Source organism: Pyrus communis, chromosome 2, assembly GCF_963583255.1.
Source record: "Pyrus communis chromosome 2, drPyrComm1.1, whole genome shotgun sequence".
Lineage (NCBI taxonomy): Eukaryota > Viridiplantae > Streptophyta > Magnoliopsida > Rosales > Rosaceae > Pyrus > Pyrus communis.
In genome coordinates this window covers 13,607,321-13,627,707 of record NC_084804.1, presented here as the reverse complement: position 1 = coordinate 13,627,707, position 20,387 = coordinate 13,607,321, and the positions used below count along the sequence as shown (strand labels likewise).

Here is a 20,387-nt window from a genome sequence, read left to right as displayed (position 1 = left end):
TGGGTGTGTAGGAGGAGGGGGAGGGGTGTGTAGGTGGAGACGGAGGAAGAGAGGGCGGCGGGGGGTTCTAGTTTGGGCTTTGAAGAAAGGTTATGGGGGACATAGGTAGATGGGGAAGAAAGGGTGAGGGTGATAAAGGGTGGGTCCCCATGCAAAAAAAAATTATTAAATGATTTTATTTTTTTTAGTTTTTAATCTTTAATTAATTCTTTAATAGAGAGTGGGCTCCGTCTCAATCCACGTCACTATTTAACGGAAGAATTGACAGACAAAATGACGGAATATATGAAATTGTAACAAATTCATAAGATGAGGTATGACATTGACATTTTTTAAAGATGGAGTATGAAACTGTGACTGACCCAATAGTTGATGTAGTTTTATGTAATTTACCCAAAATTATATTATTTTACATATTTGCATTATCATGTTATTTGAAGAAAATTGAGGTATTACCATAAATAAATTGGTCATTTGGGGTGTAGCCCATTCTCTTATAAACCTTTACAGAGTTTCTCTTTTCACCAATGTGGGGCTCTTTTACCTTCACATTCTCACACACTCTCCCACGCTTGACGAATTTTCAAGCCCAACACGTGGACAACACGAATTGGGTGAAGAAAGTTAAGGTTCCACCATAAAAGCAATTGACAATATGAGAGTAGCTCAACCTCTTATAAGCCCTTGCAATGTTTCTCCTCTCATTATTATCCTATAGAGTTTGAGAAGAATGTGACTAACGGCCATGTTAGTATCTTGCAAAGTTTAAGAAGAAGAAGACAGTTATTAATGACCGTATTAGTGTCGTGCACTTCCACTCGAATGCTAAAGAGGGATCGAGTTGTTGAAATATCCCATATTGACCATATGTCTAAGAAAAAGAGAGTTTAAATGTCCTAACCTCACTCCAACTAATACCGAGGTCATTTGTGACAAATGTTGAAATCCCACTTCAGCTAGAGAAAGAAAGAAAGAAGAATTTAAATATCCTAATCTCACTCCAACTAATACTGAGGCCTTTTGTGATAAAACCTCACACTTGACGAATTTTGCAGGTGGTAATTACCAAGTTGGTCGGTGTTGTTGGTAGTGAGCCATTGGCTCATCTCTCTAATAATTCTACATGGTATCAGAGTTAGGGAGCGGGCCCGTACTATATTGCCACATGATGGGTGGGTTCCCTTGACTCTACGTGGTTGCCGATGTGTGGATCTTCCACATGTGATCCACTAATTAGGTCTCACGTAAGGAGGTGTGTTGAAATCCCATATCAGCTAGAGAAAGAAAGAAGATGTTAAATATCCTAACCTCACTACAACTAATACCGAAACATTTTGTGATAAAAAATCACATTTGACGGATTGTGCAGGTGGTAATTACCAAGTTGGGACAATATCGGTAATGTTGGTGATGAGTCCTTGGCCCATCTCTTTGACAATTTTATAATAAAACCCCACACCTGATAAATTATTCAAGTGACAATTACCAAAGTAGAGACAATATCGGTATTGTTGGAAGTGGGCTTATGACCCGTTTCTCTAATAATTCTACAAGAGTAGCAAAACGTGAAGACAAAACTGCCTACTAATATGCATGTCTAGTTGAATGAGTTTTGTAAGTCTTGCAATACTCATCTCTCTTAGCGTTTGTATTGGCTTGGGAGTCGAGGAATTTCCAGGTAGTGGGTTTTGCCTCGTTAAATCCTACATATTATGTGCATATTTTATTTTATTTTTTTACTGCATATGTGTATGATAATTTGATATGTATTGTGAATGTGAAAAAAATTAAATTGAAAATTGATTTTGGATTTTTAAGTTGAAACCTATTCACCCCTCTGGATTAACCTAGTACCGATCCGAGAACTTTTACTTACTACACATATAGTAGAGCTTAATCCCCCTTGACTTAAGTATGGCATATTTTCTTACTAAAAATGAGTATTTAAGTTATTCTCATTTCCATCTTTTGGCTAGATATATTTTGACTACTGATGAATGTTTAAAGTGATTTAAGGATTCGTCTGATATTATTTAAGATGTCTTTTAAGGGACGGTTGTAAATGGGGCCAGATATTACATTATCTCATGTTACTAATACATGCGGTCAGAAAAATATGTAACTCTCACCTAGTCACCTTACAATTCATAATCCAAAGTATATATGAAAAACGTCTTCCAATATATATATATATATATGAAAAACTAGAGAAAGCCTAGTTGAGCTCCTTCACGTATATGCATTCACTTTCACATTCATGCCTTCCTGATTCATAACTTTTCAATTGCTTTGGAATCAGCAAGGAATTTTATATTTTCTTCATAATAAAAAAAAAGCCAGGAAGAGATCCTATCCGGATCTCTCCTACCAAATCCAAGGGATTCGGAGATCCGAACTTTAAAATTTGATCGAACGGTTACAAACAAGAGATCTTTTTAAAATTATAATAATTATAGTCGATTGATCAAATTTCAAAAGTCCAGATTTTAAGATCACTAAAACTTGATGCGAGAAATCCTGATGAGATCTCTTCCCAAAAAAAACCCTCAATCAATACTAATTGCTTTTCGGGGAATCAATCATAACAAAGTTTCTCTCCATCGTTCAATTTAAACTTAAGCACGGGCTCTTCTTATCTGATCAATAAAGCACTTTTGGTCAAAAAAGCACCGGGTCTCTGCATGAGGAAGTATCTGATCATGGTCAGCACGGGCTCTTCTTATCTGATCATGGTCAACTTTTTGGGCTTGCACATTTCTTGACAATTCGACTTCTCACTTCCAAGTTGCTTTATAAAAGTCTTCTCCTTGCGGTTCGCCCAAAAAAAAAAAAAGAAGTCTTCTCCTTGCGTCTACTAGTGAACGCCCAGTTAAGAAAAGAGGACACTCTGGGAAGAGATGTAACCCGATTAGTTAAATTTTCTATCTTTGAACTGAATTTGCAGCACTACTTTTTTACATAGTTTTTAACACACATTTCTACGCCGTCTACTTTTTAATATATTTTAACGATTCAAACAGTTTATTTTATACTTATTCTCTCAAATATCATATAAACTAAAAATTACTTAAATTTGAAATCATATGACCGTTGGATTCAATGTTTGTGCATCTTTACTTGACCTTTTTTTTTTTTTTTTAACAAACAATATTATTATTTCAAAAAATAATAATAATAATAATAATATTATCTATACTAATGGAAAGAGATTGTAGAGAAGATGGAGATTTTGTAGGAAATGATTCCTTTAGAGAATTGATTCTATTTTTTTTATTTTTTCGTCTGGTTTTTTATTTATTTGTGGACTAAGGTCTGTTGAGAGGACTGAAATTTGGACTTGGGCTTACGGAAGTTAAGGGAATGGGCTGACGGAGAAATATTTTTGTCAGGGGCACATGTTGGAATTAAAATAATTGGTGCGCTCTGGGCCTTTTATTCAGCATGCTGGGCTTTAGTTTCCCAGCCTGGTTCCTCTTAATTTTGTCCTTATTATTACTAGAAGGTGGTTTAACTATTTTTTTATTATAAAAAAATAATACTGAGGTACTCACTTGTGTTACCATAACAAAATACGAAACAACCAAACTGGCATAAGCATGGTAGAGCATACTTTACGGGAACGCACACCATCATGTGATGTGTTTATAAACTCGTCAATTACTATTTACGAATGATTTTAATTGTAACATTTATGTCATGATTGAAATGGTGATCGATATTTTTGTTATCATCAAATGAAACCACACGCTGTCATAATGTTCAAATATATTATTTTTTTTTTCCAATAAATATTGTCACAAATCGCTGTCCGGCTTGCTTTCAATATGAGTACCCACTTAACCGACAACCATATCGATTAATTATAGCTTAATTTGTATCAGCATGCAAATAAAAGCCATTCATGGTCACGGGTAGGATATACTTTGTGTTAATGAATTTCGTTATTTTTCTTTAAAAAAATATTATAATTGGAATATTCTATTTTCTTAATAATTTTTTAAAAATACTTTAACAAAATTAGAGATTTGTAGCAATTAATATGTAAAGAATACATGGATGGCTTTTCTTGAGGATTTTAGTTATTAAAATTGTTGATTAGTTCAGTAAATGACTAAATGGTTAAGCAAATGAACAATTACGATTATGATTTTTATTTTAATAGTGAAAATACATTAATTATAACTGAATGGACAAAATGTGCGCCTAATGGTGAACACAATTATTGTCTTATGAAACATTCACGTGAGTGAGATACTACGGTGACGACACGTAAATTTATTAACGCGTTTTATGAATAAATTAAGATACATGCCACTATGTAATTGGCTTGAAATATCATCACAAGTAATTGTGATGGACAAAAACATGTTATTAGATTTAAGTGTCGTCACCGTAATATCCTACTCGCAAATCAAAGGCCTAACCCAAAAACTCAACGTATAAAAACGTATATATAACAACAAAAAGAAATATTAAGAAAATCACCAAAATTTGATTAACCCGCCAATTACGCAGCATTGTCCTAACCTAATTTCAAGCGCTACAAAACTAACCCGAAGTTCCTCGCATGCACACACACGCGCACAAAACGCCTTTCCTTTCCATAAAAAGTCCAAGCAAGTCAGTGTCTCAAAGAAAACTCACAGGGAGAATCCGAGAGAGAGAGAGACCCAATGGAGGAAGGGCTCGAAGGAGAGGAGTACTTGTTCAAGGTGGTGCTAATAGGCGACTCGGCGGTGGGCAAGTCCAACCTCCTCTCGCGGTTCGCCCGCAACGAGTTCGACCCCAACAACAAGGCCACAATCGGGGTCGAGTTTCTGACCCAAGAATTGGAAATCGACGGCAAAATGATCAAAGCACAGATCTGGGACACCGCCGGCCAAGAGCGCTTCAGGGCCGTCACCTCTGCTTACTACAGAGGCGCTGTTGGCGCCCTGATTGTCTACGATATCAGTAGGAAGACCACCTTCGAGAGCGTCAAGCGATGGCTCGATGAGCTTACCAGTAAGTTTTTGCATGACACTTTTGTTAAAGATTGGTTTTTTCTGTTTGGTTGGTGAGAATATGCGGGTAAATGAAGATTTTTTGTGGGTTTTGGATGATATCAAGTTTTGGTTAGCAGAGGGTGATTGTTTTAGCTGTATTTGTCTTTACCAGTAAGTTTTTGCCTACCCCTTTTGTTGAGATTGATTTTTCTGTTTGGTTTGTGAGAAAATGTAGGAACAATGAAGAGATTATTTGGTTAATGAAATTAGGGGTGGTTCGGTATGAGATTTCAAATCAAAAATAGAATCTTAAATCCCAAACCAAAAAGTTTCGGAACGGGAATTTGAAGATCAATTCCAAATCAAAATTTCGATATTCCTAATTTTCGGGATTCCCGAAATATTTTTGGTATTCCGGTATGGTTTGGTATTGCTAAATTTCATATAAATTGAAATAGCAATCATTCATACCAAGTTAATTTAACATGCAATCCAAATAAAATAAGTAACAAAATCCAAAAGCAAAAAAAAATAAATTACAAACCTAATATGTTCGAAAACTTACCATACAATTTTTTGATTTCGTATTGAAGAAAAAGACATATTTGTGGGAGGTATGGACTGGCAAATGTGGTGATAAATGGTTATGGTTACTACTTATAGACCAGAACAATTATATTGCTACTAGTAGTTAGCAACCATTCGAATGTATTATATATATATATATATATATATATATAGGCAAAAGTGACGATAAATGTTTATGGTCCCTACTTGTAGACCACACCAATTATATTGCTACTAGTAGTTAGCAACCGTTTGAATGTATTTTATATATATAATGGAAATCTTTAAGGGAAGGCATATCCATCTTTTTTATAAAAATGGGAATTAGTTATAGGGTTCAAACTACATCGAACATTAACGATGTGAACCATCTATTTTTTAAGTTGTACCTCAAAGATCATCCTTACAAAATATTAGCTAAATCGGAAATGTTTAAGATATTTGATTGGGTTCAAAGAAATGAACAAATACTTTGTTATATAATAAATAATGAAATTTTATCTTGATAATTAAATAGGCAAATGGTTTCGGATTGAATTGAATTTTTGCAATGATGATCTATGAATTGAGACTTACAAAATAAATTGTTCGAATCGTTGAAATTCGATGTGGATTGAACCCCTCACCTAATCTCTATTTTTTGAAAAAAAATGTGGATCTCTTTGCATAAAAGGCATGTATATATAATTATATATATAAATATATAATACTTTTTCGGTTCAGTAAGGGATTACTGAAAAATTGTGTAGACAATACCGAATCCCCGTATCGAAATTTTGGGATCGGTTCGGTATTTCATCCCAAATTTCAGGAATTTTGGTTTGGAATCGGGATTTTTTGGGTTTGGTTCAGGATTTTTGAGAATTTTTTCCAGCCTTAAATGAAATATTGGATGCTTTATTTGGTTTATTATATTTCCACTCAATTTTTTGCTCAATTGGTCTGGTTCTGATTATACATTGTGCGAGTAAAGAACTGGCAATTTTACTATTTCTTTTTGTATAGTTGGGAATAAAAAGCTTCTAATTACTTGGGAACACGTTCTTCCCTGAAAATGGTGTCGTAATGAAAGTTTGGTTGCAACTTGAAACAACTTTGTGCAGAAATGAGAAACCCCAAATGAAATGCTACTGCTTTTGTGGCTGATATGCAGTGCCAGTGCCAGTGTGAATAGGGAAGGTGTTGTATATAAATGTGGTCTTCTTAGGGAGCAGAACTTGGATATAATTGCTGCTGAACATTTTCGAGGTTAGGTCAAGCATTTAAGTTGTAATTCAAGGAGTTATGATTTGTGGATTGCTTAACGTGGGAGTTTGCTTATTCATATTGAAAGGCAACTACTTCCCAAGTTATTCAACATTTTTTCATTAATGTTAAAACTTTATTCCTGCCTTAGAACCTGGTCCCAACTTGAGCCACAAGTGTGGCTTGGACTGCACCGGTTGCAGGCTAATGTTTTCGGCTTGTTGAAGCCAGGTTGGTTCTGATATAGTTTTGCTTATGTTTCTAAATTCCTCAAATTGTGCAATGTACTTGACATGATTTAGTGAAAGCGTAAGAAATTGATTGTGAATGCTTATTATATTCTGTTCAGCAGCCTAAGTTTCTTACAGAAATATCCCGTCTAACAAATACGAACCGTAGTATTTTTGTGTGTTTACAAATAGATGCAACTTAGAGTAATTCAGTGGCTAATACTTTGGATTCATTAAGATGCTTATAGAACTCGTTGGTTTTACCCCTTAATTAGTTTGCAGGTTTTGTTTTAACTTTCTGATCATTTTGACATTCATATTCATATTTCTAATTTATCGAGGGTCAGACAGTTAACGCTTAATGGAATGATTACGCAGCTCATTGTGAAACAACAGTAGCAAGGATGCTGGTAGGAAACAAGTGTGACTTGGAGGATCTTAGGGCTGTGAGCTTGGAAGAAGGCAAAAACCTTGCTGAGGAACAAGGGCTATTCTTCATGGAGACTTCTGCACTGAATTCCACCAACGTTCAAACGGCTTTTGAGATAGTTATCCGGGAGATTTACAACAATGTCAGCCGCAAAGTCCTAAATTCTGATTCCTACAAGGCCGAGTTGTCTGTGAACCGAGTAAGCCTGGTGAAAAACGGGGCAGACTCGAAAAGCCGGATGAATCTCTCTTGTTGCGGTGGATGATCCCTATTCCTTCGGTTTTACGTTTACATTCAGAGTGTTCCTTCACCCCCAGCAGTCATTCATAAACCTTTAATTGGGGATTAGATATATCAACAAAACTATTTTCATAGTTTTCTAAAATTTCAAGTTCTTATTATTGTGTTGGGAATCCTGGGAACAGTTTGAATTCTTTGGAGGTTTTATTTTCCGCTTTGGTTGGGTTTTATTATTAATTATTTGGAAATTAAACTTTTCTAGTTGCAAACAAGAGTGAAAAATTGAAAAATCATTATCGGGGGAGAGAGAATTCGAACTCGAGATATCTGGTGCATAGGTAAATGTTCTTAAGCAGCTAAATTACAAACCCTTACAATTTTTTTTTTTGGACAAACAAGCCCTTGCAATTGATCAATGATTTTTTGGTATAAGAAACAAAGGTACACAAGGATACATTAACTATATATCTATCAAAATAAATATATCTGTACAGTAAATTAAAAATTATTCGGGAGAACATTTCCCATTCCAAGAAGACCTATTTTGTTAACTCAAATCACTTTTAAGAGCCACAAAAATGAAAAAATGGCCTGCAACTACAACTACTAACATGAAACAACTGCTGATTGCGCCGCATAAATTACGGAGATGTGAGTTCTCTAAGGCTTCCTCAAGGCGGATGCTGCACCCATGACAACAGCCAAGACAATGCCAAGACCGGCTCCGAGGGAAGCACCCACAGCTGCAGAAGTAAGAGAATTTGACTTGGCTTGAGAATCACGTCCCATGGCGATTGTACGCTCTCTTTCCACTTCCACCAACAGCCTATCTCTTGCAAGTTCCTTCAAATCGAAAATCATTTAGTAGACGTGAATAATTTTGGTAGATAAAATGGTATTTATACCACTAGCACCCCCGTCCACAAGCATATATGACAGTGAAACAGTAAGCAACAAATCTCGAGAGCAGAAAAACCCTATTGCATCATAAGATCTATGAAACATTTGTTCACCTGCAATGCAGCTTCCTCGTGGCTCCTCAGTACATGATGGACTACTTGACGAAGAGAGTTGACACCCTCAACTGGGAGAATAATTTCTTTCTTCTGGAAAGGCCGCTTCACAAAATTGATGGGAGCAAAAAATAAGCTTTGAGCACCCATCCTTCCATCAGCATCTCTGGTGGTTGCACCCCATGACAAATTAGTGCTTGCAGCACTTGGCGTGACATATGGACAGGAATTGATAACGCCAGTGGTCCTTGGAGATGCTTGGTATGACTGAACAACAGCATCAATTGCTGCCTTCTGTTGATGAGCACTGACAGAAAATTTGTTTGTTACTGCAAGGACCCAAGGAATTCCCAAAGATTTCGCCTCATCCAGCAGAAGTGTAAGGGCTGGCTTTTGTTGCGATCCATTTGAGTGATTTAAGTGTGGTATTCTATGAGACAGGTTATGAACAAGAACAATCAAGTCGGTCTTCCGATTAAGATCACGAATTCCTGTCCATAGTTCATCTCTGAAACTAGTAGCCTCCAAATTCAGCTCCTGCAACACAAATTCGAGAAATATGACAATAAATCATGAGAAAGTATAAAATAATCCATGCCAACAGGGACATTCTTTACCATGGAAGGAGGAAATACCTGCAAATTTACCCCTGCTGAATCACAGAAGCATAAACCAAGAGAAATACCTTCTTGGGCGTCAGTTTCTGGAAGCAGATTCTCAATATTTGTAATATGGGTAATTCTGCCTTGGGATAGTATTGCCTTAAAAAGGGAAGTCTTTCCGGCTCCCTACATGGGCAATAAATCATGTGAGTAACTACACGAAATAAAATATATAAGACAAGTTTTTATTACCAAGAATTCAAGCATCAATACCTCAAGACCAAGTAACCGCACCCTACGAGTTCTCACATGCACCTCTTTAGAAACTGTGGTGAAGTCACTGGTACAAAATATGAAAAATTCACTTAACCCTTCAGGACGCATGGACTTTTCCTCATGAAATGGTCCTGAAGTGTGCTCCCTACTAAGATTAGCTGTGTTGGAATCAATAGCAGAAAACACATGCATCATTGAATCTGCTTCCATCTGATGCTTTGGCGGCTGTTTCAATGGGGCTCCAATTAATACTCGCATTTTTTGTAGTTCCAGATTTTCTCCACAATTTGAAGAATAAGCTGGGGTTGAAGGAAACGATTCTACTGCTGTTGAACACCTAATTGAAGATACAATGTTACGTAAATAAAAAAATTGACTGCAGATAGAGTAGAATCATTGAAGATACAGTTGCACAGAACAGTACCAGTTACCATTCACTTGGGCATGCACAAGTGTACAAAGATGCAATCCATAACCAGTGATATCAACTTTTAAGGGATCTCCGTTCTTCTCACCAAGTAAGCCATTCCATCCAAGAGGAGCAACTGAAGTAGCTGTCCGAATAACTGGAGACTCAACAATATGCCCAAGCTCCACAGTTCCTGCAACTGCAAGACCAAGCCACTGCTGTAGATGTGGAAACTGCTGTAGTTGTTCTATGGCTGAAAAAGGTGACGTATCATCTTTCATGCACAGGTCATAGATTCTGCAGAGGCAACAAGGTCCCGTCAAGTAAGAAATGGAAGAAAAGTTACAAGAAGGTCCAAATGAAGACATGAGATTGCATTTTCCAACTACATACCGAATTCCAGGTACAAGGTGCAAGAAATTCAAATTAGATGCCCTAACTAGATTACACTGGACCTTGTCTCATTCCTGAATATAGATTTAGATCATCTGTTGTATTCATATGCTAAATGCTTGGTCACTGACATAGGTCCAAATGTGATTTGATATTTGTAAAGATTATTTGTAAGGAAAACAGGATGAAAAGAAAGCAACAAATAAGATCAACCCAAAAGGCAAACATAGTCCTTCAAACCAGTGTCACACCACCAATTTGGGAAGAAAGGATATTGCTGCAGGTCAACAAATAATCGGATTAACAAGAGATATATTTTTGTAAGGTAGAATCATTATTACCTCTGGAAGCGAAACCTATATGACTTCATTGAATGTGATTGAAATCGTTCCCTCAGCTCCGCAATCACAGACCTGACCTGAAAATGTCTTTGCCAGAAGAAAGCAAATGAAATGAGATATTCCAGACACAATGAGAACTAATAACTACGTGTAAACAAGAAAAAATGTCAACAAAAACCCTTAACCAGCAGAACTCATAATCCAAAAGAAAAAAAAACAAAGAAATAACTGATGGTCAAGCAAAGGAAGTGCCTACCGATGTCAACTTTGAGTACTCTGCATCTGATAGTGACTTCACTGACGAATTGTCCAAGAGATAAAGCTGGCACAACATAAAAGAATTTCAGACGAGTTCAGTTGACAACTGTAAACCAAGTTCACAATTAGCATTTTAGGCATACAAAAGCACCAAGATAGAATCACAATGTCATCAGCAAAGAGAGCAAATACTGCCTTCATGCCGGAAAAAAAAATATATATATTTAAATAAAGCACAACAAAAATCACTTTGAAGTACAAAGCAAGAAGGCATCAAATATGTTTCCTAACAGGTAAACTGAGACAGTATTTGCTAAAAATGTTTTATCCAAGCATATAGGTTGGGTAACGGCATAGAAGACAACATCTTGTTGACTAAATCAAGAATGCGTAGCTACTGAGGACTGGCAATTAAGTACTTTAGCTTACAGCTCATTGCAGACAAACGCAAAATGTACAAAATACCATAAGCAACATAACAATTGCATCGCCAATCTAAGATTATAGAGATCTCAGGGGGTAGAAGACACAACAACAAAGATACTGATAGCAATGAACCATCACACATTCAATAATTTGGACTACTTTACAAGCCCACATGCATGCACCTAAGCTTGAAGAAGATTATACAAGGGCTTCCAGTTTGTAATATAATACCTCCCCAAATGGTACATATGAAGGTAAATAAGGGACTCTGCGCCATGTGCGGCTATCCCCATTTTTTGTGGAGCTTTTTTTAGCTGACTTCCCACTTGGTGCTACACCCAGTGGCTCTTTATCAGTTTCTGAGATAGGCTTAAGAGATATACCATCAGAACCTTCTTGTATTTCAAGAGACTGTGGTTCTACCATGTCATCATCTACTACAGTTGTTGCAACAGAATCTGATTGAGAAGATGTCTCCACAGAACCAACTTTCTTTCCTCCGTATTTGTTAAATTGTCTTCTTATGCCTTCTAAGGGAACAAGCTTCGAAAGTCTCCACATAGAAGTCTGCACAGGTCCCAAACCCAGAACCAACTGTTCGCCACCATTCTCTTTGCGTTGTCCTACTACTTCCTCACTTTTTAACATGGATATCCTGGTAGTTCCGGTTTCAGCAGGCACTGAAGGAGATTGTGCGTTATAATGATGAAAATAAGCAGGAGACAGGATGCGAGGCACCAGATCTTCGGGAATGCAGTAACTCTTGAAGTAATGCTGCCATCCCTCTCTACTAACATAACTACAAGAAAATAGATGATAAAAAACAGAGATTTAGTTGCTGGAATAAGAGAATAGAGACATGAATAATCTTTGCTAACTATGAAATACCAGAAAAAGACAGTTGAAAAAGGGCAAGAAACCTACTCTCTTAAAGCTGCATTCCCAACAGGGGGCTGGGAAAATGTGATGCATTTGACTTTAACATTTCCATTCTCGTTTAATGAAGAAGAAGAAGAAGCGACCACCCTCAAAATAGCAAGGGTAGCTAATACTGCTACCTACATCATCCAAAGAGCGAAGATAGTATGAGCTCAAACCAATAACAAGCAAAGCGATCACTAACAAGTAAACTGTCTAGCAAAACAGCTAACGGACATACTGCTCCACCAAGTGAGTGACCACATAACACAAGGTTCCGTTTTTTCTTTTGAGCAAGCCTGTACAACTCCAACGCAGGTATCCCTTTAGCACGAGCCAAGAACCCCTAAAGGTAACATTTTGAAAAGATAGCATGTTAGAAAATCATATTGGCGCATTACAAAAGAGCGCGTGATTTCGTGCGTGGGACTACAATCATACCCGATGTGCGGCAGGTTTAGCTTTATTTGCTTTTGATTCAAGAGGATTCCACAAATTTTCTCCATTTCCCTTTCCTTTTTCAGGTGGATTACATTTAGTAGTTTCAGTCCCATTAGTATCCTCCACTACATCCTCATGAAATATAGCACCTTGAAATATGTTTGCATCCGCCATCACATCCCTTCGCAAAATAACAAACAAACAAATAAACAATAAATATCGACGTAACGAATAGAATTCTGGATGAATTAATCGAATTCAAATGGTTCTTACTTGTACTGCTTGGTTCCAATGAAAGAAGCAAACAATGTATCACCGGATTCCGCCAACAAATAACTGCATACACCCAAACGCAAAACAGCTAAAACAATCGACCCCAAGAAGCAAACTTTCAAATCAAACAATCCAAGCAACGAAAAAAATCAAACACCTGTGAGGAACGTGATCCGAAGAAGGTTGAACACGCTCGAGAGAAACAATTTGTCCTCCGAAGTCGGACTTAAACTTATTCACAGCCCAAACCAAGTCCGAAGCAGGTCTCTATCCGAAGCATTTCATCACAACATTAAGATTGCACACAAGGTGTTTGAATCTATGATCAAATGCGAGAGAGAGAGAGAGAGAGAAAGAGAGAGAGATTGAAAGATTTTCACATTTTTTACTGACCTTGTAAACGCACTCGGAGAGAACCATGCAGCTGAGGATGTCCTGGAGGTCGGAGACGGAGTCGGCCTTGACGGCGGCACAGAGATCGTGGAGCTGCTTGCGGCGGCGCTCGTACTCCTGGTGGATCCTGCGGCGGCGCTCGCGGTCGCCCTCCTTGCCGAGCCAGGGCCACTTCATCCTCCACTGCAGAGGGCCCCAGGAGACCTTGAGGAGCTTGGCTCGCTGCTCCTTGATCCATGCCTCCACTTTGCTTTGTATCGACTCCATTGGCGATTTGCTAATTTGTTCGTTCGGGATAAACGCCGACGAAGATCACGAAGCGCGGCGACAGGGATTGTTCCTGTTCGCCTGTCTGAGTTTTATTTTTTAATTTTTTTTAATTTAATTTTAATTACCAAAATTAGAGATTGAGAAAAAAGAGAGAGAATCGTGTGCGGCTTGTGAAGGCATATGCCAGGGAATCGGATACATCGAATTGGTAACTTGGCATCATTGCTTTGCTCGTTATAAATATCTCCTCATTCTTATTAATGTGAATCCAACTAAAAACATTTTTCAACTAAATGAAAGGCTGAATATTGTCGTACCAATTAATCACGAACAAGCTTTTACATACTCAATTTTGAGTCATCAAACCACCAAAATTTTATTTTAAATAGTTAAATCTAGAAAAACACATCTTCGACAGATTTTGTAGAAGACTATTATAGTCAAATGAATAGTCACTCTTTACTTTATAGATCAACTGTTCGTCTGTTGAATATTAAAAAAAAATAACAGTGGATCCTTGAACAAGGAGAAAAGAAACAGAATGTTGTTTTAGAAAATAACAGTGAACCCTTGAACAAGGAGAAAAGAAAGAGAATGTTGTTTCAGAAAATGAGTGGGTTGAATTTGGATTGTTAATAATAGAGTATTCAGAAATTGTTAAATTACAATGTCCATTTGGAGATTAAAAAGTGAAACTGAGTAACTAAAGGGAACTGTTATTAACACTCCAAAAATCTCAATCTACACACCTCACGAATATATTTTTCTTTCTAATTATAGAAAATTTGAAGTGCACAATGATATTTTTGAAGCACCGATAACAATTCTCAACTAAAACTGTTCACGTTTACCAAAAATTTAACCATTGACATATAACTTTCATAAAAGAGTTTGTTTTATTATTTAAACATAGAAGTGTGTTCTTTTTTAAAAAAAAAAAATTGACTTTACATACCTAAGTTTGACGGACTTTACTTATAACTTTCGTAATATTGTTCATTGTTTCATTCTTTCCAACAAAAGAACTTCTACTTTAATAGTTTAAAATGGGCCTGCAGGTTTATTCCATATTAAACTGGGCACGGATAAATAGGCCTGTATTTTGGGCCTACAATTCACCATCTCATTCTCCTTTTGGGCCTAAAATTCACCATCTCATTCTCCTTTGGATCTCATTTTGGACCTCGAAAGTACACAATCAAAACATTTAACGGTAGTATCAATATCGCAGATGCTTTCCGGCGACAACAGAAAGCGAGCATGCTTATGCATTCTGACGACGGTTTGATCTCCAATCCTTCAATCACTCTCGTCTCAAACAACTAATAATTTTTAACCTACTGACGCTATTGTTTGTAATAAAAAAATAACAAAATAAAAAAAACACTAAAATATCAATATTGATGTATTAACAAATACTTTCAGCGAGAATGACGCTTTATTGGTTTTCTTCTTCACTTTTAAGGAAATCTTAAGTTCGAATCTTGTTGATAACGAATTCGATACCAAATTCTTATAGCATATCCATTCTGTGACTTAGCACAATTCCTTCACTGTAAATATATCGTTGTAAACTTATTAAAGTGTTATTCAACTTGTGAAGTATATTGGACCAGCTAATACATAGACATGATATTAGGTGGATTTAATCAACCAAGTTTGTAATAATAGTAATTTACACCTCTTACGCATTGCTCGAAATGTCAGGTGCGAGTGTTCTCCAGCCCACTCCAATTTTAGCGATTGCATCCGTTTAAAATAAACCCAATAGTTTCTCTAATTGAAAGTGATTGCATATCACATATTTGAATTATGCCAGTTAACTAGGACAATGTATCTGCTCTCTTACACTCAAGTTCGTATCCTCATCCACATAAACGCTTTGTATGTCTTTGTATGGGTTCTCTTTGCCAGCCGTGAAGTTAAGGGCCAAGGTTGTTTGTACATAGGAAAGATGTGCCAAAATGCATGCGCTAGCTTGTGGCATAGGTTGAAAGATATGTATGCACTCTATACCATTTAGTGGCACTAGCACACCTACAAGTCCTATTCTCAGAAAGCCCCACTAAACAATTTGTGAAGGGACCATTGTAACCAAAAGAGATTTTCACAAACCTCATCTTAAAGAGATTTTCACGATTGCTCAGTTTGAAGAGAATCTACCTTACAGTTAGAGAATATACCTTACAGTTAGAGAATATATTATGCGACGAAAGATATTTTTTTCAATGATTTACGGCCTGTGATAAATACAATTCTAAATAATAAACATAATAATAACACTTTATCTTAACAAAAACATAACTCACTCCGCTAATTACACACAACAATCATATACTCGATGACACATAAAATTTTCTCGTCCGCTCAAGTAATATCATTTAACTCGTTTCAATAGTTGTTTAGTTTTTGTCTTTATTTTAATTTTTAATTTTTCTATTTATAATCAGCAATGCATCACTATGACATGGCCAAGCAGAATTGACCCCTTTTCCATAATTGCTAGATTTGAATATTAGGTGGTCGGCAGTCCAGGAGAAATTTTTCCAAGTGCTGGTGTTCACTCACCCATTAGCATTTAGTTTTATTTATTTATTGAAATATAAAATTAGGGGAGTGAGGTGGGATGTGGCGTACTTCGGTTGGGTAATTCGCTTATATATATTGACTTGGATTCCATGATTATTGACCTTTAGATAATAAAATCTTGTGTAATCGAATTTTATATAATAATTTCGGCAAAAGAATTTTATATAATCTTTTGCATGCTGATAATAATATAATTAAATTAGTTGTCAAATGATTTTTTTTTTAACAAACGATATTATCTACACTAAGGAGGAGGGTGAACTTAGTCTCACAATGGGCTAGCAATAATGTGATTTAAATCAATTGTTCATTAAATATTATTTTCTCTATTCTTATTGTAAATTCTATAGAAACCAATATTATTATGTTAATTCAGCTGCTTTAATTGGTTTATGAGGGGCTTCTTCTAGCATGATCTAAGTTTATTCATTTACTTCAAATATTTTTTGTCAATTTACGTATATAAATACATTTAAAACGTGTAAGTCGTGCGTAACACTCCGTAGATCTAAGATTATTCATTTACTTCAAATATTTTTTTGTCAATTTACGTATATAAATATATTTAAAACGTGTAAGTCGTGCGTAACACTCCGTAATTCAAAAAATATATCCTGCACGCGCGTGCATGAAGGCTAGTACTAATTTACACAAAGCTAGCTGAGGAAGAGTTTGAACCCTAGCAACCTCACATTATGACCATTAGGTCATTAGAAATGTATGTAAACCCTAGCATTCTCACATTACGACCATGTAATGTGTAAACATTTCATCCAACATGTGATAATTGGTTATGTTCTTTTTTTCACTTCTCACGCGAATGTCTAGCTACTTCTAGTTATCTTTATTTATCGATCATTTTCTTTAACCGATTGACTAAAGAAAATAAGTATTATTAGTTCGTTTGAAAAAACATATACCTTAGCATATCCTCACATTGTGACTCTGGTATGTAGACTTTCGGGTCGAACGTGTGGTAATTGGCCCTGTTCCTTTCTCGCTCGTCAAGCGATTGCCTCGTTCTGATTATTTATGTGTGACACATTTACCGTTCACTTTCAGATTCAATTGACCCTTTTCGTTTGCTAAATGTCGTTATCTTATTTCTTCAAAAGAGTAAAGCTAGTACGAGCCACAAAAATTGAAAATATAGGAAAAATCTAAACCTAAAGATCACCACGTATTAATATAACAGTATAAACTAAATCGAGCAGCATCTCTCTACTCACAAACTACCGATTTTAATTAATGTTCTGTTCTCATATTTATCCAGAAAAAAATACAGATAAGAAGCAGATTTCAATCAAAGTGGGATTCATAATATCATGGAATATAATAACAAATATTCTTCCACCTAAATAAGTGCGAAAGGCCTGAAACCTCCGTCTCTTCTTCGATCGATACAATCAACCTCAATGATTTCAATCACGTTAATATTAAGCACGAGAAGAGTAAAAAGAGTAAAAAAATAAAACTAAGCTTACCAAATTTAGAAATTCAGCGAGAGCTCCACCAACCGTTGCGAGAGCTCTACCAACCGAAAACAAAACGGAAAACAAGCCCATGTTTCCTCCACACCTAGGCCTCAAAGCCCCACAGGTGGTATTGGTAGTGGAGTTAGTGGTGGCATTAGCTACCAAGTTCAAGAGGCCATAGGACCTGAGATTGGCGGGGGCAAAGTCATGCTTTTCAGGGAAACCAGTGGTGGTGTTGACTCCGGGGCCCACCTGCCAGACCTGGTTGACGGACTCCTTGTTTTCTGGGACCTTGACGGTGGCGAAGATCATGTAGGTGCTGTTGGAGAACTCGGCGCTGATGTCCCAGACGTCGAACGAGAGATTTCCTGGAATGATGGAGCTGTAGGAGCTGATGTTGTAGGTTTTGACGACCGGGGTGCCGTCGGTCGTTAGGTGGGCCAGTAGGGCCTGAGACCCGGCCATTTTTTCGGCTGTGGGGTTGATGGCCCAAGCGACCCAGCCGCCGGTCTTGGCGGGGGCGGCGACGAAGGCAATGGAGAGGGAGGAGTTGGAGCGGTTGTACGTCCAGTGGAGGTAGGAGTTGAGGGCGGGGAGGTCGTTGCAGTTGGAGTAGACCTTGTTGTTTTTGAATGTCGGTGAGGTGCAGGTGGCTGCTTGTGCGGCGGGTGAGATTAGCAGAGCCAATAGGAGGGAAATGCATGAGATTTGGAGGAGGAGAGAGAGAGGGAGAGAGGAAGCCATTGAAGGAGTGCGGCGAGATAAGAACTCTGTGGAAAGAAAGAAAAAGGGGGCCACAGAGAGAGAGAGAGAGAGAGTGTTCTATGCCGAATACAAAGCTTGTGGGGCTTTATATAGGGCTGGGCACGGGCCGGGCCGGGCCCAATTTTGAAGGGACCGGACCGGACCTAAGTTCAAAGGGAACGGGGCGGGCCGGACCGGGGATTACATTTTTTAATATAAGAACCGGACCTTACCCGGCCCGGTTGAAACGGGCCGGTTCGGGCCGGGTCCACGGGTCCCTTTTTTCTTTTTTTTTTTCTTTTTTTTTGTTGTTTGAAAGAAAAAAAAAATTGTACAGAACTACAGATTCACCAACACCAGGTGGTAAAGTCAGGTGGTAAAGTCAGATCACGATCACGATCAGTAAGATATCCAACTTTAAGATATGGTAAAGGAAGCTGTGAAGATTAGAAATTATCATGTCAGCAAACCAAAAATATAATCTCTCAACCAACGAGATTAAGCAGACATCAAGGTATGACCACTGAAAGAATCAGGAAAATTAAGTCTCTCTCACTGAAGGGATATCCTTTTCTCCATATAAATATCAAATCAAATTGGTTGAGAAAGAAAACTATGGGAACCTTACATTGTAATTTGGTTTCAAAGCATGAGCAGCTGCAATGTAGATAGCCGATTGACTATACAACTCATTAGGTGAAACTTCTTTGGGGTGTCCAGATCCCCCAGTTCTTAGTGTGTCCTCAGTAGGCCTGGCAATTTCTGACACGACCCGATAACCCGACACGACACGACACGAAATTAACAGGTGTTTGGGTCGACACGATAACGAATCGGGTCTTATCGGGTAACCCGATAAGCACCTGTTAAGATAACGGGTTGGGTCGGGTATACACGTGGGTAAACACGATACACGATAAGCAGAATATTATTTTTATAATTTTATAACCCTAAAAAAATACTGTAATAATTATATACATTAATTTTACAATTTTATACCCCTAAAAATTATAATAAATAAATATATATATATATATATATATTAAATTAACTATAAAATTTATAATAATTATAATTATTATATATACTATAATAATTATACCCCCAAAATATTAAGTCTATCTATACTAATTATATATATATATATATATATATATATTAAATTTTATAAAAACTATAATGCATATTAATTAATAATTTAATATGCATGAATCATGATCATGCATTTGCCAACTTGCCGCCTTTTTGAAAAAAAAAATGGAGGGAAAATGAAAATGTTAAGAAAAGTTGAAAATAAAACAAAAAAATGAGGGAATTAGGGAAAGATGTTGGAGGGAAAAGTGAAAATGATAAGAAAAAGTTGAAAAGGAAACAAAAAAAAGAGGGAAAAATGAAAATTAATAGAAGTGGTGAGAAATTTTTTTTTTTTTTAAGTTATTAACTTTTTATCACACACATGACTGTCATGACATATCTCACTATTTTTATAATGATACGTGATGTATGTACTATTCCGTGTACCAGTCAATTATAATTTATACGTACAAAATAAATAGATTTAAATCTACTTAATAAATATATATATATACACACACACACACGGAACTTGATTGATGGCATACGAATTCTCCAAAACTAATTTCAACGATCCCAACCGTCAAACTTGTTTGTATATGCTTTGAGATCACATCAACAAAAAATCATAAAAAATAAACATTCAGAGATCAAGTAACGGGACAAAGCTTTTCAACGGTTATAAACGAAAAATCACGATTTAACGGTTATTTTAACTCTGATTTTGATGATTTTTTATAACTACACTCATTGACCCTATATGAATACAATGAATGAATTCGATCTTCAATTTAA

The 20,387-nt window shown here is 36.7% G+C and overlaps 3 protein-coding genes across 3 annotated transcripts; 1 reads left to right on the top strand and 2 right to left on the bottom strand.

Annotated features, from left to right (window-relative positions):
* The first annotated feature begins 4,564 nt into the window (after positions 1–4,564).
* On the top strand, positions 4,565–7,829 carry LOC137725194 (ras-related protein RABA5b-like). Its single transcript, XM_068463794.1, has 2 exons — positions 4,565–5,004; positions 7,406–7,829. The coding sequence occupies exons 1-2, from the start codon at positions 4,674–4,676 to the stop codon at positions 7,720–7,722; spliced, it is 648 nt and encodes a 215-aa protein (XP_068319895.1). The 5' UTR covers positions 4,565–4,673; the 3' UTR covers positions 7,723–7,829.
* Positions 7,830–8,149: 320 nt separating this feature from the next.
* Positions 8,150–13,943, bottom strand: LOC137725193 (uncharacterized). Its single transcript, XM_068463793.1, has 14 exons — positions 13,441–13,943; positions 13,205–13,314; positions 13,048–13,110; positions 12,775–12,955; positions 12,575–12,679; positions 12,340–12,473; positions 11,647–12,214; positions 10,988–11,053; positions 10,732–10,808; positions 10,013–10,294; positions 9,586–9,925; positions 9,346–9,498; positions 8,711–9,247; positions 8,150–8,540 (listed from the first exon to the last, which is right to left on the bottom strand). Exons 1-14 carry the CDS (start codon positions 13,705–13,707, stop codon positions 8,358–8,360), a joined length of 3,066 nt encoding a protein of 1,021 aa, XP_068319894.1. The 5' UTR covers positions 13,708–13,943; the 3' UTR covers positions 8,150–8,357.
* A 3,657-nt stretch (positions 13,944–17,600) lies between these two features.
* Positions 17,601–18,586, bottom strand: LOC137726225 (auxin-induced in root cultures protein 12-like). The gene has a single exon (XM_068465117.1). The coding sequence runs from the start codon at positions 18,516–18,518 to the stop codon at positions 17,736–17,738; it is 783 nt and encodes a 260-aa protein (XP_068321218.1). The 5' UTR covers positions 18,519–18,586; the 3' UTR covers positions 17,601–17,735.
* Positions 18,587–20,387: the final 1,801 nt, after the last annotated feature.

What these genes read in the sequence shown, in the direction of transcription:
- LOC137725194 (XM_068463794.1), top strand. Translation starts at nt 4,674, where the DNA reads ATGGAGGAAGGGCTCGAAGGAGAGGAGTACTTGTTCAAGGTGGTGCTA. An exon ending in ATGGCTCGATGAGCTTACCA is followed by an intron (nt 5,005 to 7,405) that starts GTAAGTTTTTGC and finishes ATGATTACGCAG; the next exon opens with CTCATTGTGAAACAACAGTA.
- LOC137725193 (XM_068463793.1), bottom strand. Translation starts at nt 13,707, where the DNA reads ATGGAGTCGATACAAAGCAAAGTGGAGGCATGGATCAAGGAGCAGCGA. An exon ending in CTAAACCTGCCGCACATCGG is followed by an intron (nt 12,680 to 12,774) that starts GTATGATTGTAG and finishes TGTTACCTTTAG; the next exon opens with GGGTTCTTGGCTCGTGCTAA. An exon ending in GTCACTCACTTGGTGGAGCA is followed by an intron (nt 12,474 to 12,574) that starts GTATGTCCGTTA and finishes TGGATGATGTAG; the next exon opens with GTAGCAGTATTAGCTACCCT.
- LOC137726225 (XM_068465117.1), bottom strand. Translation starts at nt 18,518, where the DNA reads ATGGCTTCCTCTCTCCCTCTCTCTCTCCTCCTCCAAATCTCATGCATT.